Source organism: Amphiprion ocellaris, chromosome 3, assembly GCF_022539595.1.
Source record: "Amphiprion ocellaris isolate individual 3 ecotype Okinawa chromosome 3, ASM2253959v1, whole genome shotgun sequence".
NCBI lineage: Eukaryota > Metazoa > Chordata > Actinopteri > Pomacentridae > Amphiprion > Amphiprion ocellaris.
The window spans coordinates 29,167,459-29,191,766 of NC_072768.1; the positions used below are offsets into that span (position 1 = coordinate 29,167,459).

At 39.4% G+C, this 24,308-nt stretch overlaps 1 protein-coding gene across 2 annotated transcripts in view; it reads right to left on the reverse strand.

The window, feature by feature from the left end:
* The window catches only part of LOC111569377 (cytosolic carboxypeptidase 4), a 179,964-nt gene extending 158,932 nt beyond the window's left edge, over nucleotides 1-21,032 (reverse strand). For both annotated transcript variants that reach the window (XM_055009139.1, XM_023271441.3), the window contains exon 1: nucleotides 20,742-21,032. In XM_055009139.1, the coding sequence (XP_054865114.1) occupies nucleotides 20,742-20,823 (82 nt within the window). In that variant the 5' untranslated portion in view covers nucleotides 20,824-21,032. The remainder of the gene's footprint in view (nucleotides 1-20,741) is intronic.
* Nucleotides 21,033-24,308: the final 3,276 nt, after the last annotated feature.

Below are 24,308 nucleotides of genomic sequence, written 5' to 3' on the forward strand. Positions count from 1 at the left end.
TCTCTCTCGCACTGACAGACATGCACATCCAGTGTTGCTGCTGTGTCTAAAGACGAGAGGAGCAACACAGAGACCTTCTGTGACTTAATTTGACTAGGATTAACTAGCAGGGCCAGGGAGGGGCTGTGTGTATGTGTGTATGTGTGTATGTGTGTATGTGCGTATGTGCGCCACTGCTGCACAACTGTCTGTTAGTAGAAACAGCGTGTTTGTCTTCTTTCAGATAGTGTGTGTAATCACTGCTCAGTATTTTTACACCGGCTTTCCACAAATAGGGAAAATATAAATCAAAACTCTAAATGAAATAAAAGCTGCTTGTGTGACAGTAAAATAAAAGCAAAATATCATTGCACTGTTTAGTTCATTGTTCACTAATAAACGTGACAAAATGAGTGCATTGTTGTGTGCAAAGTGCACACATGTGTTGGTGCATGTGTAACCCTACCCCTCCAGGATAAAGCGCTCCAGAAAACATTTGTGCTGTGGTGTTGAGAAGACAGCCTCTATAAAAAGGCCTTGACAAAACCCGCTGGGCAGCTGCAATACACAAACTATATTGAGTGACAGACTTCAACAAACAAGTGGTTTAGACTCAACCACCAACAAAACCACCAAACTGTAACAGTGATATGTGTGATCTTATCAGACGGTGGCTTTATTCATAGCAGACATTTAGACATCTCATCGCAGGAAAAGCACAAGCGTTCTATGCAGTAACATACAGCATTAACATAGGATGCTTTTCATTTAGGTTTACTGATTCCAGGGCTCACTGGCAGGACTGAACCTTGATTCATTTTGAGGCACTTCAGGACAGCAGAAACAAAAAGAAACACTACTTTTTGTATCATCTTTCTATGGTGAACTTGTTCACAAACAGCTACTTATTTCCACATTCAGCCGTTACAGATGGACAAGGTTAGCACTTGGAGTGAAGTTTGTGTCTACCTAATGAATCTGAGTATTTACTCCATTTAGATCTGTTTCTGTACTCTACCAGCTCCTGAGGGGAACATCTCGATCTTAAGCAGCTAAATGGTCCACTATGTTCACTAGCTGTTTTTTTAGCATCTCTCTCTGCAGTTTTTGCTGCTAAGTTGGTAATTCACAGATGTTGTGTTTACAGCTTTTTCAACACACAGTCTTGCAGTGATATATTTCTGGTGACCGCCACAGTGTCCATTAAGCATGGGGAAATTGAAGAGAGCTCAGAAAGGCATTCCTAGTTAATGAGGACATTCGCGCGATTGATTTACGTACAAATGAATAGGATTGCATTGGTGATGGTAAAAGAAAAACATACATTAGGTGAGAGGAAGAATAAAATACTTTGTGATTTATTGGCTCAGAGGAGTCAACTATTGTAGTCAATCATGACAAGAAGTTAAGAGGCTATGCCACTGAGAAAATTTTCACCTAAACTGGTAAGTCAACTGGCTCCATGTATATATTGACCCAGCAGATTTTGTCATCATTCCAAAAGATTTCTAATAAATTGATGACATAACCAAAATGCATTACTGTTGACAAATGCAGATGTGTTTCAGTCATTTGATCCAGTAATAGGAGTCAATGGAAACTTTTTTTTTTTTTTTTTAAAGATGCTTTTTGGGCTTTTTAGCTTTATTGTAGTAGACAGTGAAGAGGAGACAGGAAACGAGGAGAAGAGTCAGGGAAGGACATGCAGCAAAGTGCCATGAGCCAGAACCAAACCATGGCTGCTGCATCAGGGACCCCTGTTTATAGGTCGCCTGCTCAACTAGTTGAGCTATCTAGGCACCCATCAATGGAAACTTAAGACTGCTATGATATACATGGTGTTATGTATGTAAATTTTTGTTCATGACTGTACTTTAACATCTACAAATGTTAAAGTCACCCACTACAAAGACTTCATGTTGACTTACCACTGAATCAGACATAGACTATGGATAAAAATTCTGATTAAGGGACAGGTAGAAGATATGCAACATAAAGACAAGTGTTTTTTGTATTTTCCATTCCAGGTGTTGGGGACTGACAGACTTATAACTCAGTTTAGTTCTAAGGTTGATTAATAAGCTTGATTGTAAAATCACTGCCACTCGATCTCAGTCTGAGCTTTTTTTCACTGTCTCTGGTCTCAACTCTGGTTTGTCAAGGTTTAGGGGTTCTAATAAACTCAGCAATATTTCTAGAAATGAGTATCACACTAAAGTTTGATTGCCTTCCTTAAACTGTATATGAAAGATGAGCATAGCCTCTGGTTCTGAAATGTGTGGAGGAGACTTTACCTATCATTCTTTTTAACTGCCACCCAGGGGTGACTTCATTACTCACAAAAAATAGCCTGGATAAAATAATATGGCATGTGTGTGTAGTTTTTGAATTGGCTTATAATCTCTTCAAAACAGGGTGAAATCCAAAAGAAGGTGGAACATAAATGTGGAAATCAATAAACTTAAAAAAATCATTGCTTTAATTGTTTACTTTGTAAGCCTTTAATTTAATATTTTTTGAATAATAAGAAATTATTTTGGAAGTCATATTTCCTGTGTGGCAATTGATTATTTCATTGGTAAGTTTCTTAATCTATTTGGAGTCTGTATTGTGCCTTAAAGGGGAAATACATGTTGGTTGGCAAAGTTAGAAGAATTTAATTAATGCGCTACTAAACTGAAGGAAAGCTAATATAATTAACACATCTAGTTTCAGCAAAACAAGATTGGTAAGGCCAAATTCCACATTTGAATGTTAGTCCACAAAATTACGGGTATTGTCACTACATCCATCTTTTATATAGTGTACATTGTAATCTCTCCCCTACTCAGGAGATTTTGCCAGTTTTCCCCAGAAAATTTTCCAACTGTCCATGTATTACACCTGGACATTACCTCAACAGCCAGTGGTTGACTGACCTAATGTGGTTGTGCATGTCATAACTGGTCAGATCTGTCAGAAGTCCACAGTAGACTATAGTCTAACATAGGTTTGGCAAAGTTGCATACCAATTCAACATTACTTTTGAGTTCATGTCGTTTTGAAAGCTGACTTTGAATTCAGTGGCTGAAAATTAGAATTAAAGATAGGTATACTCAACCAGTGTGACCTTCAGCTTGTCCCAGTCTCTCTCTATTACTCTGTCACTTTCACACAGACATACATGCAAACAAACTTGAAGGCAATCCCAACATGGCATCAAATGCACATACTTTCATGTACTGAAATATGCCTTACCATTCTCTTCAGAAACAGAATGCTAATCCGCAGGTGAAATCATATGCAAATGCTGTCCCAGACAGGAATCCCCCACCCTCCACCCACACACACACACACACACACACACACACACACACACACACACACACACACACACATACACACACACACACACACACACACACACACACACACACACACACACATACACACACACACACACATTGCCATTTCCTCAGTAATGAGGGAAGACCCTGTGTGTTGCTTCAGCTGTCTGGTTTCACTGATGCCTACAGACAACAGGCAGTGACAGTGATAGGCATCTCTTGACTTTCTATCCATAACTCCTGCACAACACACATATTACCTGCTCACCATTCACTGCTGCAATTTCATAACCAAACAATGTTGCATATTTTTATTACTCTCAGTTAGCTGTAGTGTTTTCTAGTTTAATAAATCTTGTGTCTTGCTATATTTTTCACTTCAGAATTTTTATACTGCATTTATTAACAATCACTTGTATATTAAATGTTCTCAATTAAAATATTTTTCTATGATAACCAACAGATCCTCCTATAATTTTATATTATGCACAGTCATTATATAAACATGTCTGTCACGCCCACAGCCTCGGGCTTGTGATAGCGCAGTGCTCTCCCACCTCCATTCCCTGTTCAGCTCAGCATGTGCATGTGGTGCTGGAGGTGTTTCCAATTCCAATCAGTGAGAACCTGGCCCAAGGAGGTGGGAGTGATCCAATCAACCATTTCCTCAAGCCATACAAGCAGACTTCATTCACTACTCATCGCTGGACCATGAACCACCAACAGTTAGTCTGAGTCACTGTTCTGTCTAGCTCTCTGTGCTTTTGATCCTGGCTAATTCTAGTTTGTGCTTCCTTCCAGTCTGGACTCCTGCCTGCTCGTGCTTCGCCTGGACCCTCTACCTCAAGACTCTGCTGTTTGTGGCCTTCTGGAATTTTAGAACCCCCACCTCCATCAGCAGGCCATTCTACATGACTCCTGGTTCTCACTGCCACTCCATACGCCATGCCACCATCCACCCTCTACCATCAGTTAAAAACCCCTCCAACCCCTTTTCTCACGCCATTCCCTACCCAGCTAAGTTTCTGTACTCTTGAGCCAGACTGGTTGTTGTTAGTGTTAGTGTTCACATTGTGCTTAACATTTAGCCATCCGTAGGTTTGTAGTATTCTCGTTATTTCTAGTGCACATTTGCCAGTTAGCAATCCATAGATTTGTATTGTTCTAGTTATTTCTAGTGTACATTTGCTGGTTAGTGATCCATACATTAGTATAGTTCTATTTATTGAGTTAGTGTGTTTTTGTGTAGTACTTTCCTGCCTGGGTTTTACCTTCCGTGGGGTAGTGTTCTGTGTTCACATTTCCAGTCCTAGTGTTGTTCATCTGCCCACCCATTGGAGGGCTTCCATTTCCCTTGCCGCCTTTTGTGGTTGAGTTGTGACCTTTCGTCACTTCCGGTTGTAGTCCTTTTGCTAAATTTGTAGTTTATCTTGTTGTCATACCTTGTGGTGTAAATAAAAGCTTTTACAATTTACCAACTTGTTTGGAATCTGGCAAGGTTAACTCTTGATATGAAGTCCAAACAACTGTTTGTGAACTGTCAGTGAAACAAGCCATCATTAGGCTGAAAAATCAAAACAAACCCATCGGAGAGATAGCAAAAACATTAGGTGTGGCCAATTCAACTGTTAGGTACATTCTTAAAAAGAAAGAACATGCTGGTGAGCTCTGCAATGTCAAAAGACCCAGAAGATCACAGAAAACAAGTGTGGTGGATGACAGAAGAATCTTTTCCCTGGTCAAGAAAATCCCTTTCACAACATTTGGCCAGATCAAGAACACTCTCTAGGAGGTAAAAGTCGACAATTAAGAGAAGACTTCACCAGAGTGAATACAGAGGGTTCACCACAAGGTGTAAACCATTGGTAAGGCTTAGAAACAGGAAGACCAGATTAGAGTTTGCCAAAAACCATCTAAAAGAGCCTGTGCAGTCCTGGAATAACATCCTATGGACGGATGAGACAAAGATCAACTTGTACCAGAATGAAGGGAAGAGAAGAGTATGGAGAAGGGAAGGAACTGCTCAAGATCCAAAGCTTATCAGCTCATCAGTGAAGCAGTGGGTGGTAGTGTAATGGTGTGGATATGTATGGCTGCCAGTCGAAGTGGTTCACTTATATTTATTGATGATGTGATTGCTGACAAAAGCAGCAGGATGAAGACTTCAGGCTGCCATTGACTACAAAGGATCTGCAATCAAATATTAGTGTCCTAGTGACAATTTCATTACTTTTGGTACCTTAGAAAAGTGCAGGGCAAATATAAATGTACTGTAATTCCTACACCATTCACCTGATTTGCATGTATGTTCTCAAATTAAACCTGAAAGTCTGCACTTAAAGCACATCTTGATTTCTTCATTTCAAATCCATTGTAGTGGTGCACAGAGCTGAAATGCTGAAAATTTTGTCAATGTCCAAATGAATATGAACTTCGCTGTATGTGCTTGGGTCAGACGTTATGGTATGTGCAAGTAATTTCAGGTTATGCTACCATTAGCATCCAGTGACTCTATGATTTTGGCATTTGTGCACCGGTTGTTGCAGAAACACACAATCTTCTTCTGTTGCTTTTACCGGAATTCATGTTTCTGTCCCAGAAAAATGATGCACATCCTTTTATCTCCATGGCAGCACTGGAAATATGTTGGTGAAGCCAAGCCTCTAATGTTTCTAAGTGGCATTCAATTAGACAGGGGGCAGCTGTCTTGACAGGCACTATTGGCAAAGTAATAACAATATGGCATAACCCACTCATTTTACTAAACTGTTGACCAAAACTACTTTCATGATTTAATGGTTTATTCAGTTTTGTATTGTCAGGATTTTGCTGTTAGGCATTTGAGCAGACACTGTGGCTCATTTCTGTTTCTTCCAATTCTAAGCATTGTTACAAAAACAACAAAATGGACAGAGACATCAATTGAAGTTTAGGACTGAGGTGATGTTTGTGATGTTAGTTATAATAATAAAATTTTTTTCTAGGATGAAAAGGAAAAAGCAGCAATTCCTTTCACAAACCAATGTCTAGCCCCACCTATGACTAATTTACAAGCTGACTTGGCCATTCATATAGCAGAATAAGGAAATTATGCAAGAAAAGGGTTTAATAAAGCATGTTTTTGTCCTATTTTTATGTATCTTCTGATCAGATTTTTTTAGTATGGTTGCAATGCTGCCCTGCTATGAAAAGGGGTCTAATGAGTGAAAATATGCCTTGACTCTCACTGTGAATCAACTATGGACATCTCATTCCATTTTTAATACTTATTCCAATTAACTCATGACATACAGCAATGTGAAGCTGATAACATTGTCCTGAACTGTATATAAGATGTATATTTTTGGAAATTATTCATAATATGAAACAAATTACATTTTATATTTATTTGATAGGGAACAGACACTGACAGTGCCAACAATATATGTGGCTAAAGGAAGACATTAAATGAAAGTAGTAAACTTGATAATCAAACAAGGCAAGGAAACAGGAACAAAATTGTTGAACTTGTAGTGTCACACACCATTACCATCATACAGTACACAACAAAAGTGAGTACACCCCTCTGTAATATCATTTAAATGTCAGATATATCAAGGTTCTATCACTTCCCATCAGTTGCATGACTTCTTAGTTGAACAGAAGGTATTTACCTTATGCTAAATGAAAAAACCTTAGATTTACAATAATACAAATATAGACCCCCACAAGAGAAAGTTAGAACAAAAGTCAGTACATTTTTCATTACTGAGATTTAAATCTTTAAGTTGTTTCAATTCTTTGTTTGTCCATCTTTCTGATGACAGCTTCAATTGTCCTCTTAAAGACGAATTTAGGTTGGTCTCATTAGTCTGATGAATATACCCCTAATATGCGTCATGCTTCTTCTGCAACCAAAGTTGCATTGCAGTTTTGTGCAAAAGAACACATAAGATTTTTTGTGGATGCTTTCTATAGATTGATGTTATGAACTGTCCCTCATACTGTCTGACATGTCACAGAACCTCTGACTTCGACTGATAACCCCTTTGCCAAGTCTAAAGCATTTGCCATCTCATCACAGTTGTAGCATGACAATACATTAATCAGTGATTAAGCCATGAGTTGTATGGTACTTTTCATCCAGACAGAATGTAACACAAAATACTTTACACAACAATAAAATAATAATAATAATTATAATTAAATTGTAGCGCCTAACATAGTTCATTTTAACCTTTCAACTTGGTAGCTTTAGGAATATTTTAGCAGCAGATGCAGGTAGCCTGTTTGTGATAGACAGCGATACGGTGTTTTTCCATGTTTCAAACAGAAAGGCATCATTTTTATTTCAATTACTGTTGCATTTGGTTATAAAGCAGCCGTGGTATAAGAATATACCCATAATTGTACTGATTTTGTGGAGGAAAGGTTCTGTTCAATTGCTGTTGGATGGTTCTGAAGCCTTGACTACAGTCCAGTGCTAACACATGCACAGATAGTTGCAGATACCTACTGACATGTGGTTGTTGTTATCATACCGCTTTTCTAGTCAATGGGAGTCTCCTTGGAAAACTCCACAGCATATATGCACAGTAGGTCACATCTACATATTCTGCACCTGCACACCTGTACTGAGAATATGAACAATTACACCCTGTTTGCAGAGAGAAGATGCCAACTCCACCTAGACAGACTCCAAGTCAACCAACAAGTTCGAACAAAGGACAGAGAGACTTAGGAAGAGCTTCTTTCCACATGCAGTCAGGACTGTAAACTCTGACCTCATCTCAAAATCCAAAATATAACACCTCATATGTATTCCAGCACACTGGACTAATGTACATATGTACATAACATGTAAGTCTATGCACACACAGGCACCCACACTCAGATGCATAACAAACATACCGTTAGTTGAAGATCTACCTCATTATTTATGACATTGCGACTTTCTATATTTTTTCTATTGTTTTTAAAATGTCTTTTTTTTAAATGTCTTATTGTTTCTTGCACAGCCTTGAGAAACAGTCACTGTGCATTATACTGCACATACTATATGAGCATGTGATTAATAAAAACTCTAGAATCTTGAATCACAGAACCATGTATTTGAAAAGAATAACAACCATATTTCACATATCAGCTTTTCTATTTTGCTAATTGTGATAAATCTGAGCGATAGCATGATCAGCAGGATTGAAAGCCCTGCTCTAATGCATCCTCAGTTCAGATGTTACACCAAAAATAAGGCATTGCTGTGAAATTTACTGAGTGTATTCCTGCTCCCAAGAGGATGAGCGCTTTTTGTTTAAATACTGTCATGACCCCTCTTCTAGTATCACTCAAAGAACAAATACTTTATTTTTAGCTTTTCTTCTGTTCAGAGGTGTAAAAATAGAAAAAGGAAAGTCAATATGTTGTTCCTTCTCTCCAGCTCTTTGATGTGGTTGTTTGTAATGAACATATCAGCCTCTGGGGGCCGATAGTGAGCTTTCATGCTTTTTTTTTCTAGTTTATTTATGGTGTGGCAGCTCCATGACATCTTGGAGCACTTCTGTTTTAAATCTGATGGCCCCTCTGATGTAAATCACACTGCAATTGAAACTTGAAGCACAGGAGGCCTTCTGTGATTAAATGTACCCATAAATTACCACCTTCTTTCACAGGGACCAGAGATCCAGACTGGCAGAGAGAGGCAGAGAGAAGTAGAAAGAGAAACACACTTTGTCTCAGCCTTGAGTTACATTACACACAATGAGATCTTATTCATTCTATTCTTATTGGCTTCATTATAAACAGTGAAAGATGATTCTTCCCTCTGGTACTCTATGTATGAAGAACATCAATTGCACCAAAATAATCAATAAAATAAAACTCTTTTATCTAAACATTCTTCTGACATAAGTGCTAGACACAACAAATGGTTACTTTTATTGTCCTCAGTACTTACTTCATTTACTTTCTTACTTCGTACTATTTATTATTTATTTCTTAAGAACATTGTGTTCTGTAAGTCTGCATTTTCACCCATGACACTGACACTGAGTCACTGAGAGGTCACCAGTTAAAAAAACACTCAGCTGTTGTCAGCTTCTATGAAGAGGTTCTCTCAGATTCCCTGCAGTTGCCTCTGCCGACCACAAATTGAACTGTTGCCATTCAAAGACATTTTTCATTCATTTGTCAAACTGGTACACAAATTTAATCGAGAGATTCACTGAACCCCATGAATAGGATTATGGATTATTTTTGAAAAATATTCTGAAAATTTAGCATTTGCATTTGATTTGTTGAGACATGATGTACAACCGCCGATCTTTAATATGTCTAAGCATCGCAGGCACTTTGAGCCCCCCTCTCTAAATCTGACAGAGGCCCGAAAATAATCTGAGCCGGTCTTGCAAATATCAATTGTGAATTTTGTCTTTAGCATCTGGGATTAGAATCTGCTGTACTCATCATCTCTAAACGTGATGGTGATATATGCTTTTTTTAAAGTTACTGACACTGAGCTGAGATTACCAACCATGCTGAGCTTCATTGGGTGAATTATTAAAATAGTAAATATCTTAATCAATAATTATAAATCAGTTTAAAAAAAAAAAAAAAAAAAAACTCTTCCGCCACTGCAACAGATACAGTGCCAGTTGGCAAATAGGGTAATCTACACTACCTTTAGAAACATTTATGCATTTTTAGGTGGAGTTAGCAAATTGCTGCCATCATACTCCTACATTTGATCAGAAACATCTGATTTTTCAAGTGGAGATGAAAACGATGCAGAATTCAATCAGAAATGATTTGAACCTATATAAAGCTTATTGTACAAAATGGGGAGTGTTGCAGGACATCTTCATGTCTGCATAGTTCAAAGTGCCTCAGAATTATTCTTCTATGACAAATTTCCAAGAGAAGTCCACTGCTTGCCTATACTTCCTATATATCATCTTCAGCTTGGTTGTAATGATGGGACTGGTTACATCCTCTTTGTGATGCCTAACTCTGAAGGTATTTCAGAGGCACCGTGCAGTAAGAAAGGGATAGATCTGTAGCAAGATTCCCACTTCTCGTCTTCTTTAGTTTGTCCAAGTTTATATTCAAATGGGGAATTGAGACATGCAACAAAAGAGAGAACATCCATGTGCAATATCACTTAAATGACAAATAATTCAAAGTTGCATTTAGAAGGAATTGCATTACTTCTATGCTGAACACTGGGGTATTTGTTTCATGCAATATTAAAATCTAACAGTTTAGATTTGCGGTATCACAGTTTTTCTCAATTGATAAGACACTGTTCCTGAAAAATAGCACACACTTCCCAACACACTGCACACTATTTATTTTATTTGAACACAATTCACAAAGCACTGCACACTTGTGTCAAAAGCGCACTTTATTGTCAAAATCTGAACTTTGTTTTCAAAATTAAGACAAACGAAGCAAAACTAGGACACTGCACTGCTAAACACAAAACACTCCTCTCTCACTGTGTTTTCACATGAAGTGTAAAAAAATGATACAGTCCCCAAAAATGACAACTTAAACACAAATGCATCCTATAAATGAATCAGAGGGGTCATTGCAGTGCCTGACTGTACATTATAAAATAAAAATAATGTTAGACAAAAAATACAGCACTGTATTGTATACAGTACAGTCTGCAAATATTTACACCACGTCTGCATCAATTCTTTCAGCCTGTTCAGGTCACAGGACCTCATCAACATCTCAAGTTATGTTTTCTCTGCAAAGAAAGACCTAGTGTGTCTGATCCAGCCTGACATGCATCAACAGAAACATCACCACATGCCAAGACCACTGATTGAAGAGATTTTCCCAAAGTATGGCTGCTGCTCATATACCTTCCACCTCCATGTAGACAAGAATTCTTCTATAGGATTCAGAAAGGGAGAATATGGTGGCAGAAAAACCACAATAACTTGAGGGTTCATATTGAAACATTCCCAAATCAATAGTCCTCTATGAAAACTAACATTGTCCCAGATGTATTCATGTGTATCATCAGAATCCAACTGAAAAACTCTCTGGAAGAAACGCACACCAAACAGAGAAAAAGTCAGTCATGTACACTTTCTGTAATTTTACTAGCACTTGTGAACCAGAATTATACATTAGATTTTTTACAGTATTTTCAGAACATTTCTGACTGCTTGTATTGTTCCAGTATAGACGTGTCACCGAAGTGACAAACAACATTTACATACCATGTAAAGTAAACCACAGTAAACCTGAAACCATTTACTTTATGCACCATCTTTACCATCTGCTGACCTTAACAACAGATTGTATTCTGAACAGCTAATTCTGCTTCCCAGCAGGTTTTATAGTGTGCAGTTCACTGGCAAAAGTGTTTTCAGTTTTGACCTGTTGTGTCTTAATTGTGACAGCAGTGTTGGAACAGTGTCCCAGTTCTGCTTCCTAGTGTTCACTTCATGAAAAATGTGTGCTATGAGTGAAAAAGTGTGTTCAAATGAGCAAAAAACATGTTCAGTCTTTTGCAAAAAGAGTGCAAGAGTTTTGGAAACTGTGTGCAAACCATGAATAGTGTCCAAAATTTGGACAGCAGTGTCCTGTTTTTGAGAAATGTGTGCAGTCAGTTGGTGGCTGTGTGCAGTGAATGGAATTTAGTGTCTTATCAGTTGAGAAAAACTGTAAAAATAAAAAAAATACCACAAAAGTTTTCCATCGGATTCCAGTCAGGTGATATACTTCTCTATATAATAGCTTCCACTTGAATCATCTTTTGAAAGTCTTTTGTGATTTTGGCAGTGTGCTTTAGATTGTTGTAGAATATTCCTCTTCTGCTAAACTTCTGCAGATTGGAAGTCATCTTGTCAACTAGTATTTTGTACATCCACAGGTATTTATGGTGTCACCTGTAAATGTCATCTCCCCCATACCTTTTGCACTCATGCAGCCCCAAATGCTCATAATGTCACCTCCATACTGTGGTGTCCTGACCAGCTGTCCACATGCAACAAATTGTTGTTAACCATCATTTTCATCAAGCAGGTTTTTACCGAAGATCAAACAAGAGTGTTTTTTTCTTGAATGCTGTCTGTAGAGGTTGATGTTATGCAATGTCTTTTGCTTTGTCACAGCTAGAGTTACCAAGAAAACTCCCACTGATAACCCCACATGCCAAGTCTAAAGCACCTGCCCATCTGTTGCCCATGGCATTATTTTAGGTGTACAGCCATAAATGTTAGTCTCACATATCCCCAGACTGTCTGTTTCAACTCAAAGTACAACACTCATTGTTCACTCCACCATGCTTAAATACCTCTGCTTTTAGCATTTTGCAAAGCAAAACAAGAGTGGACGGCTCATTCAAAGGTATAGTTTTTGATCATGGCCTATGCATTTCTCTGTGGACTGATGGTTTTCATACTTTTACAATAATCTTCTAGCGTTTTGACTTACTTAATAATCAAGAAAATGAAAAGGAAATCTAAATTTTTACAACATGAGACCTTAAATGTGGCATTTCTCTTTCTGCTATTATTATATAAAGATTGGTTAGTAAATTATCTGCACTTATATTGCACTTTTGGACCTTAGCGCTATTCAAAGCTTTATAATGTATTTCTCATTCACCCATTCACACACACATGCACACACCAATGGCGACAGCTGCCTTGCAAGATGCCTGCCTGCCTGTCATCAGGGTCAGCAACTTCGTATTCAGTGTTGGAGTGACTGCATCTTATGATTGGTGGACAACCCACTTTACCACCTGAGCAACTGCTGCTTAATGAAAAAGGGATTTTGTAATGAATCACAATGTCTTTATTCCAAGGTTAATCAGGGTGGTTTAGAATATTATTCTGACTTATTTAATTATTTTACTTAATTTGAATATCAACAGAAAACATTGGTTGATATGAGGCCCATTTCAGAACTGACCTTGAACAAGCTGCAAAAGCTAAAACCTTTGGTATACAAATAATACGAAGCACAGATTAATGAGAGCTCAGTGTCTTCTGGCAGACACAAACCCCCATTCAATCAATGAAGACAACAGCAAGGTGACTATGTATGTGGAGCTGAGTTATGATATCCTGATATCCACCTGTGTCACACCATCACACACAGTCAACAGTATTACCATCACCTCTAAGGACATTACATAGACTTCTGTATCTCCTGGATAGTTACCATGACTCACCAGAAGTGTTACTTGCCTAATCCTTACCATAAAATGTTATCTATGTAATGTCTCCTCAAAAGACGTATAAGCTTCAAAATGTGACTGTGTTGACAGATTTAGGTCTACACACACACACACACACACACACACACACACACACACACACACACACACACACACACACACACACACACACACCTGTGTGAAGAATGCACATGCATGAGCAGCAGAGCAGCTGAGTTAAGAGACAAATCACTTTGCATTCCAGCATGGCAAAAGGCATGCTTTAAGATTTTTTTTTAAAAAATCTCTGAAACACACATTTGCCCTTATGCTTTTTTGACAATCCTGAAGCCCTAATTCAGTAGCTGAGACTATAAATAGTTCTTCAAACATAGACCTTTCTTAATATATCATCATGTCCTGACATTAGGAAAAGTATCACCTTATATAGCACAGTCACGTTAACAGGGTTTTATTGTTGTCCTCCATATAGGCTCAACATCAATAGACTCCAAGACAATGTTTTGTGACTGGTCTAAACCTTCTGTAGGAACAGGTTACTGTTAGCGAGCAAGTTTTCTACAAGTGGTTCTGGCTACAGGCAGCTATTTGAGCAGTAGAGCTGATATTGTTATTATGATTTTAAATCTTTCTCTTCACCATTTGTTTTCTGTTTTTGTTGCTGTTTTGTGCCTGCACTGACTATTGGCTTTTGAGGTCTTGCTTGTCCTTCTCTATACAGCTATGTCAATAACATGGTTGGGATTGTTTCTCAGAGTAATGCATGTTGTTGCCAGTTGTTAATGCCTAAGAGTCCCTGGAGCTTCCCTTTTGAACAGTTTATGCTTGGACCCCACCATCAGTAGAAGCAAGATTGTTTATTGAATTTGAATGTGTTGTCTTGGTGAGACTGAGATCTGTCAACTGCAGTGTGGGAAAGGCTTATTTAGGGCTAACCCCCAGAAGCTCCCATTGTAAGGATGAATGAAAGATTGGGTGTGACAAAGGTTTCGAGGGTTCGATCTGATGTAAAGTTGATATGCTTGCAACGACCACCAGCATTTAATTAAGTAGTCTGGAACTCCTCTGCTGGAAGCTGTTGAACCTGCACCAATGTGAAAGGAATGGCCAGAGCATAAGCTGGGGGAGAATCTGGATGTTGTTAAGCCTTGCTTAAAGTGAGAGATGAACTAGGATTGGGTTGTGACTTGACCAGTCTGGGTAATGAACAGATTTTCTGGTTTGAATGTGGAGTGCCAGAAGTTTGTAAGGGCTCTGGTGTGAGTCTAGTTTGAAGTATATAATGGATATGGGTATTCTGGCTTGGTTGGTTTTGCTTCCTTTAAGAGAGTAAACTAGGGAGTCTTCAGAGATGGGGTGAAGGTCTGATATAGTAGAATGGCAGTGTGGGTGAACTCTGTCCACTGCAGGAAGCCGAAGAAAGCCAACAGGAACATGCATTCTAGGCTGCTGGCTAGGTGGTGAGGTAGGATGTAAATTATCTATGTTGAATGGGAGAGTAAGTCAGCAACATCACTGCGGTAGCCTGGGATGTGTACGGCATGGAGGATGAACTGATGAATGACTGATCAGATCAGGGTAACCAGGGCCTCCTCCTGGAGCCAGGCCAGGGGGGTCTCTCCCCAGAGAATGAGAGGGTCGCCCCTCTGCAACTGCATGTCATGGAGGGGAAAACTCTGACTGTTGGTTGTGCTTCTGCACCAAACAGCAGTTCAAAGTACTCAACCTTTTTTCAGTCTCTAAGTGGTGTCTTGGAAGGGGTGCCACCTCGTGACTCTATAGTTCCCCTGGGTGACTTCAACACTCACGTGGGCAAAAATGGAAAACCAGGAGGGGAGTGATTGGGAGGAACAGCCTGAGTTTTCTTTCCTCTGGACCTTTGCTGTAGCTGATCGTCGTGGAGGAGTTCTGGAGCTGGGCTGAACATTTCCTCATTGGAGGGACTGACAAGAGATCCGTGGTAAGTTAGTTTTATTACCTAGTTTTAGTTAGATTAATTGTCAAGCTGTAACATAATGTAATGACAATGTCCGTGTCCTGTGCATGGGAAGCAAAGGCAAACAAATGTAAAGGGAAGACTAGTGTATATATATGCACATGACAGGAAGGGGAGTGATTGAGGTGTGGTCCTGTTCCTGAACCTCAGCTAAAGATTTTGTCTTTGTAGTGGCATGGCTTTTTAATGCAAGGGAAGAGCAGATCAAACAACAACAGCACTAGTTGAATGTTGGTGATGAAAACTTCAGAGAGAGCTACAAAATATTAAAGTCATTGGAAAATATTCTTGACCACAGAATTAGTGATTTTTTCATTTGACATTGAGAATGGTTTCAGTTTGCAGTCTGGCATACCCTACCAGTCAAAGTTTTAGAATGCCCCAATTTTTCAAGTTTATTTGAAATTGCAGTTCAAGTAGTTCAAATCCAATGAATAGCTTAAAATGGTACAAGGGAAAGTGATGAATGGCCAGAGGGTTGTTTTTTTTTGTTTTTTTTAAAAAGGTAAGGTTACCCAAAAACTAAAAAATAATGTACATTTCAGAATTATACAAAAAGGTCGTTTTCAGGGAGCAAGAAATGGGTTAACAACTTAAAGCTGTTCTGTAGCAATGGAGGTTGATCTGGCCTTGAAAGTTGGTGCTACCAAATCCTACCGGTGTCTCAACTTTTCTTGATTACTTACAACCCCCTCTGTCCACATAAAAGTAGTGTTGAAACACACCGTGGCACCATATCCTCCACAGTATTATTTGAACAATATTGTACTGCAGAAAGTAGTGTGTTGCTATAAAAATGGAGAGGAAAAGCCAACTTTACCAAATCACCCGTCTACATTTAGTGTTGATAGCATAGAATCCATTGCTCAGAGTCCTACTCTCAATAGCCCTTCTGCTCCGTTTACCAGGGAGGAAGTCAAAAAATCAGTAAACACTCTTCAAAATGGAAAGCTGCTGGTTGAGGTGAGTTAAGATTCTTAAGCATGGAGGACAATTGCTGCTTGGTAGACTACATAGTCTGCTGATGCACATTTGGAGAGATGAAACTGTAAAAGACCAACTTAAGATGTTCAAATACTGACTCTATACAAAGGAAAAGAGAACCAAAATAACTGCAGTAATTATCTTGTCATATCTCTACTCTCCATGACTGGCAAAATCCTTGCAAAGGTGATGCAGTCCCTCCTTGTCACAAGTATTATAAACAACATGGTATCTAAGTCTCACAGTGGCTTTAGGAACAATCGTGGTACTGCAGATATAATATTCTCTGCTTGTCAATTGTTCAGTGAATGTGGTGTCTTTTCACATACTGAGAACCATCTGCAAAGACTACTGAATAATTTTTCGTCTGCACCAAAGAACTTTGTCTTACCATAAGCACGAAGAAAACGGAAGTCATGTATCAACCACCTCAATGCCAGCAGGGTACTGCCCTAAGTGTCTTTGTAGAGGATTTTAAAGCTGAAACACATTGATGCCTGTTAAAGAGGCTAAGCCAATGCATTTAGCCACTGAGAGTACCCAACCGGCAATCATAAAAACTTACTTGATGCGCTTAATAACCGTACCAATGAATGAAAGTCCAACTCGATTTACCTTGCGATGCACACAGTGTCTTTATTGTTTGCCCAGAAATCTCCAAAGTGCATAAATTCACATCCACATGGTTCACTGAATGCCAGTGACCACCTCCTGTTGTACTTCTCAGATTGGAGAAAACTTAAGGTATCAGTAGCCTGGTTTCTTCAGCTGAAAAAACATCTGTTGGAGCTCAGTCATCAGAAAAAAGGTTTGAAGATCTCGGAACCACAAACTGATAAGCACAAATGCCACGTTTTTTGATGCTAAAGGATCTGTTGGAAGCAGAATTGGCTATAATTTGCTACTGTCAGCAGGAAAGGTTTGTGGATCAAATCTCCTCTCTGCTGTCTGAAAAGACAGTAAGCAAACAAAGTTCCATCTACAAGCTTGATCCTATTTTGGAAGATGGACTTCTTAGAGTTGGAGGAATAATTACCTGCATTTTCAAATCTGCTCCTACAATGCCTTTACATACTTCAGGAGCGTCTTCTCAGAGGATGGGCAATTAGATCGTGAAATCTCAAATTGTATATCCAAGGCAAGTGCCTCCTTTGGGTTGTTGTACACTCATTTATGGAAAAGCCACATCACTTATCAACTAAGATAGCTGTCTACCAAGCTGTAGTCATTAGCACCTTACTTTATGGCTCAGAAAGCTGGACCACATAAGCTCGGCAGCTAGAATCCTTTCACCAACGTTGCTTGCACAAAATCCTACATGTAACCTGGCAAGACAGAGTAACAAACCTCGACATCCTCTCTAAATCAGGCTGCTCATCAATGAAGAGTATGATCAAAAAACGGCAGCTATGGTGGGCAGGCTGTTTGGTAAGAATGGATGACGACAGGTTACCAAAACAAGTGTTCTATGGTGAGCTTGTAGAAGGTCAGCGAAGGACTGGAAGATTGAGAAAATGATTCAAATCCTGCTTGAAAGTGTCACTTAAAGATTGTGGAATCAACCTAGAAACTTGGGAATCTATAGACTTCATTATAATCTGTAGACTACCAAAACCCTCCACAGTATTAGTATGTACCGACAGTACATGCAATATGCACTTTGTACTGTAATAATATCAAGTGATAACATTTGAGTCCACCCTGCTGAAAATGCATACAGGCTTACTGACAGAAATGCTTAAATCTTAGAATGTGAAGCATTTTTGTGTGAAATTACCATCAGAAAACAATTTAAATGTGTGCCAAAAATGTGTGTTGTCTAGTTGTCAAAATGCAAACAGCTGAGGTGGAAAATAAGCTAAAACAGGATCTCAGCTTTTATTTCTCAGAGGTCTACATATAGCCACTTAACATGATACAGCAGTAAAGCAGTGGCCCCATCCCACCCCGTCACAGCAGACACACACAGACACACAAGCATGCAAGCACACACACACACACACACACACACACACACACACACACACACACACACACACACACACACACACACACACACACACACACACATCTTGCACATGACTTGTGCTGCATAGATTTGTACTTATACCCCTAATGTATCCAGTAGATACATAGACATGCTCACAAATGACTACATTTACACTGGACCTCTACACTCAATATGCTTGATGACATTGCAGGAATAACCATCCCAACAGAACCAACAGTAACTGTGCTGAGTGACACAACTATGATCAAAGTCCACAAAACAAATGCATTAGAATTTATGCAGTGAAAAGACAAATAACCACCAACATCTGCTAGATGGACTAATGACTTAGCATCATGTACACCAATGAAAAGATGGAAGGGAAAGCCTGAAGAAGTCGAGTCATAGAGAGACCACTTCACTTCTCATATTTTCAAATAAACATTCAATCCAATTGTCATGTGTAAGTTAGACATGATTGTTTTGTAGCTGTTGGTGTGTGTTTTTTCCTATCTCGCTCTTTCAACTACATTGTAACTCAAGAGCTGTTCTTTACACCCTCACTGTCACTATAGTATTAAAACAATATTTTTTTTATCTTTACATATTTAGGAAGCACTGTGTTGAAGAAGTTACTAGCTTCACAGCAAGAATATTCTGGGTCCAAACCTACTGATCAGCTGCAGCCTTTCTGTGAGAAGTCTGCATATTCTCCTTGTGCCTGTATGTTTTTTTGTTTGTTTGTTTGTTTGTTTTAGATATTGTGTCTGCAGCAGGAAATGCTGCAATTTCAGGACCATAGTTGTCGGACTGCATGCTACTTAATTTCTCCAAATACTTTAACTTCTTCTCAGAATCCAAAGACATGCATCATAGTGTCATTGGTCTTTTTAAATTGACTGTGTACGAGCATACATGGCTGTCTATCTCTTTGTGTCACCCAGTGATGGACTGGTGGACGGTCCAGGGTGTACCCTGTCTTATGCCAGCTGGGACTGCCTCCTGTGATCCTCTGTACATAACGTGGGTATAACAAATGGATGGAGTTACAGTATTCATCTTCTAATTTGACTCTGAATCGGTACATGTTCTGAAGAAATTAGTTTTGGACCCGATGGTGGGAGGTAAAGTGAGGAAGGAAGGAAGGAAGGAAGGAAGGAAGGAAGGAAGGAAGGGATGAGAATGCTGATTATAGTGATTATAGTTCTGTACGTCATTTAGCTCGGGGGCTGTGTTACAAAATTAAAAGATATAATGTTTGAAAAATGCCACATAGTAAATGTTTTGTATTATATAGTGCAAAGTTAACATTAAGGTAACTTCTACACCATTATTTTACTGAGGTCATCAGATGTCACTTTGCTCCTCTCTGCTATGCCTCTGATCTGACATCTCATTACCGTGGAGAGCCAAGTACAGAATGCACACTCGCATTCAGGACATGACAGAGCCACATAACCGAGATAGCGGCGCAGTTTGACGAGCACCGCAGATACTAGTACTGGTGTGCAGGCAGCCTTTCTATGAAAAAAGAGGCAAAAGCTTTCCATGACTGCCATTCCCACATCTTGTCACTCACAGCAGCAATTTTTCAGTTTGGCTATTTTTTCAGTGGGGTCAGTTGTCATCTCCAAGCTGTAAGCAATTAAGACACTTGTATTATATATTATTTAAAGTGTTTTTACCTTCTCGTGTAAAAAAAAAAAAAAACCACACACACACACACACAATGAAAGCTCAGTGGTCAAATCTTTCCCAGCTGGGGTAGGCACAATATGATCCTTCAGCCGCAATCAAATGCTCATGCTGAAGTGCCAGGTCAAAGCAGGGCTTGGCCCTCATGTTCAGAAGCACACAGTCACTCAACCAACTTTACAGAGGTTGCCAAGACAATTCTAAAGCCCTGCCACACTTCCCCTCAGTCATACTTTTGCAGCTCACACATTTACATACACTGTGCACCCTAAATATTTAGATTTTTATGAATCGCACAATCCGTCATCAGGCATTTGATTGGTACTAAATTTAGTCAATAGGGCAGTCCTAGTATCTAGCCAGAGTCATTAGGAACTTCAGCTACAAGAACAAGGAGTCCTGCAACAGATAGTATGACCACCATAGATCCGTGACAAACATCAAGAAGCTAGTGTGGGATTACATGAAGAGATGGAAGATATTAACATTCATGGCATGCTTTTTGAAAGCATCCAACCTGTTGCACTGTACTATACAGCTTATTACAAAAATACTGACACACATGGACATATACTCTGAATCTGATCCTACCTGTGCAGAAAGCTGGGTAGCTGCCCTCCAGTTCTCTCAGAGTTCCATTCCAGGTAAAATTATTACGTCCATAACCAAACATTATGATTGCTTCCACTGGTTTCTCAGATGTCTCTATATCTGTCACCCTGCCTGTCTGCCTAGTTTTTTGTTTGTCTTTCTGATCCACCTGGTTTAGAATATTATTGGATATAGAGGCAATAAAAGGAGATTGATTCCTTGCGTTCTCCTCTCACTGGGAAGGAATCCCACACTGGTGTGTATTACTGGAGGGAGAGAGAGTGTGAGCAGCACTTACAGGCACCTGGCTGGGCTTTAAAATGCCCTTGTGCCTTTTGCCTGCCCATTGGTTAGAAACCCAAATGTCAAACAGCACTGAAGTCCGTTCCGGGGGTAGGTAATGTGAACATATAGTGCTTGAGTGTGTGTGTGTGCGTGTCTGTACTTGTATTATTCATGTTGTGGTGGCTGTTTACACAGTCACGTTGAGGGGAACCATTTCTCTTCTTTAGATAGAAAAAATACAAGTCTATATAACATAAATCATTAAGTAACAAATTATATGGTAATATTTTATCATAATAGAGAGATACAGGGTATAACAAAGTGAATCTGTCAGCAGTGTCAGTCGGAGGCTCGACTGTTTCTCCCTGTCAACCCGCAGTAGAAGACATGATGCTGAAGCCTGTACATGTGGTTGTGAGCTTGAGTGAGAAAAAGAGAATGGTGGAGAGGTCACAAGAACCATTAGAGTGAAGGTATTTGTGATGTCAGATAAGGTATATGTCAAGCTAATTTTTGGAGAACTAAAATTTTAGTTCTTACAAGAATAACAGACTAGAATCCTAAACCAAAATAAGAAGTTTTAAAATATGCCACAGGATAAAAGCAACACACTTGTGGCAGCCACAGCAAGAAGGAAAGATGGTAAACAAACTGCTGTCTGTGTGAATGGGTAAGTAAAATAGGGTTGTAAATATCACTGCCCCAAGAGTAGCTCTTGCTATCAACAGCTATGTATTCCATTATGTTAATATGTTGTTTGGATGTATTCTTCTGGCTTGTCAGAAAGCTTTAGTCTTATTCTGTGAGCTGCAGTCCTTGTGGTGTTAAATGGTCTTGGGAGCAAGTAAACAAAGTAAGAACAAAGAAACTATGTACAAAAATAGAATTCAAATGGGTAAGTTTTACTTAGATTCTAAGACTCTATATGGTCAGCAAGTACAAGGCCTTAGTGCTTTAATCAGTCTCTGTTTTACAATTATGTCATTAAATGCAGAACAATTAACCCCTTTAATTATTTGGTGTCAGCACAAGAAAATTAAATGAAATAATGAAGCAAGTCAGACTGGAGTTTCCTCCAATAATATTCTATATGTCATATATATGTGTCACGGTTGTGCAAAGACCCAAATGTGGACAGAGAGACAGAACAACCAGGCGTATTTTAACTGCTTTGTTTACAATATTAAAAAGAACACTCACGGACCCCAGTTGGGCTCTAAACCAGAATGCAAGTACACACGAGACTGGAAAATTCAGTTACTGATTATAACTTGGAATGTGACCAGTATTAGTTATTCCTGGACAAAACAGGCAAGAAAACTAGATAGCAGGAAACAGGACTAAACCAGATACCTTTAAGCTATGCTGAACAGGAACACAATTACGACCAAAGTCCATACAAAAAACTAAACTCAAAACTGCCGAGCAGAGGCTAAATAACCTAACAGAAAGTGACGGTACTAGCGCGGGACAACAAGAGCTAAACAAGGTAAGTTCGGCTAGCAACAAAACAAACTGAGTGTTCTAAAAGGCTTAACTGAGTACAGTTAGGAGGGCAACCGGAGGCTTGCGGCGGCTGATGTGTGACACAGCGGAATCCAAGGGTTCGGACGGCTGGCGGTGGTGTCTGATGTGCCGTATCTGCAGTGGTCCAGGGTGAGTTGAATCGGGGGGTGAGCACCTGGAGCAGAAGCCCAGCTGAGGAACGAAGGACCAGGTAGGAGCTGGAAAGACGACGGGAATGGCCAGGCGAAACTGCATAGTGCAACGGTCCAGCATCGAGTTGTGTGAGGAGCCCTTCTTTATGGCAGGAGGAGAAATGAAGAACAGGTGAGCCATTCCCCGTCGCAGGTGTCCTCAGTCAGCTGATGACCTGATTAGAGTGAAGGAGACACACAAGGTCACACAAACGCACACCCACAAACACACACATGGAAAAAGAAGGAGTGCTGCTAGTTAAGCAGTAGAGATGGAGGTCATGACAATATGTTTGATAGAGAAAGAAAGAGATTTTAACAGACTCTAAAAACTCTTGCCTTCCAAGGAGATCCCATCACTGTCCACACACCTGATCTACAGGATCCTCTAGGAATGGTAATGCCAAAGAATTTGTTGGTCAGAAGTTTGCTGCAATATGCACAAATCTGTTATCTCGAACATGACCTGCTCTAAAGCAGTTGCTGTTCAGCATAAGTTCCCATCGTACTGTGCCCCGGTTAGAAGTGAATCCTCACTGTAGCCCTCAACAACCCAGAGTTACACCTAAATTTTCTTCACTAATCCCAAATCTTGGTTTGTGGTACAGGCCTGTGATAAGGGAGAAAGAGTAAAAGCCTGAGGATTGGTAAGATTTCTAACAATTCATCCTGAGGGGAATGAAAAAAACATACCTAATGACATTCTAGTCAGGACGTTATGTAGCACTGCAGTTCAGTTACAACAAATACGGACATGTGACATGATCATTGTGATGGACTCATCAACAACTTGGACCATGCAGTGTTAGTATTGTTTCTTTTCATTTCAAACAAATAGTCACCAACACAGTTTTGGTTAAAAATGTTTATTTAACTTCTTTGATTTACATTATGATGGTGTTACCAATTTCAGTGCACACATTTTGGTTACATTTAGTCATCATAAGTTTATCAAACTGGTTTAAATTATTAATTTATGGTACCTTTGTCTCTGCTGCTCCACATGCTGCTGAGGTCCTGGCAAAAGGGAGAGGCGGAGTTTAAGGCAGCCTTTTATGCTGGCAGACAGGAATTGGAAGACCTTCAATTCAGGGGTCAACAAACTGAAGCCTTTATCTACTAGAGCTGTCAAATTTTTGTAGATCAACAGCCAGTTTGTTTTCATGAGCATTATTTACAGTGTCCTACCATAGGAAAACCAGTTGCCAGCGTAGTATCAGAAGAAATTCGCTTTCTCATTTTACTTGTGTATGAGTAGCATGAGGACGGAATGTCAGCTTGGAGTAGATTTGGACATCAGAGATCAGGTAAGCTAGATGATAGCGTGCCCACACTCACCTTTAGTTAAGTAGAGGTAGCTGTGTCTACCACATACCCAGAATATGTTGGTAGGGCAGCTGAAACCTCTTTCATTAGGTATGTCTGTTATGTTGGTATAATTAACAGTGTCTAGGCCGACAGCAGTGAGGTTAATTTTTGCCTGGAATGAGGCCCCCAATTTCTCTAAGTCGTATGGGCTGGTTTCATTTTCACAATCTTTGTCTGCATGCACCTGGGACTGTGATTTGACAACTGGTATAATTTC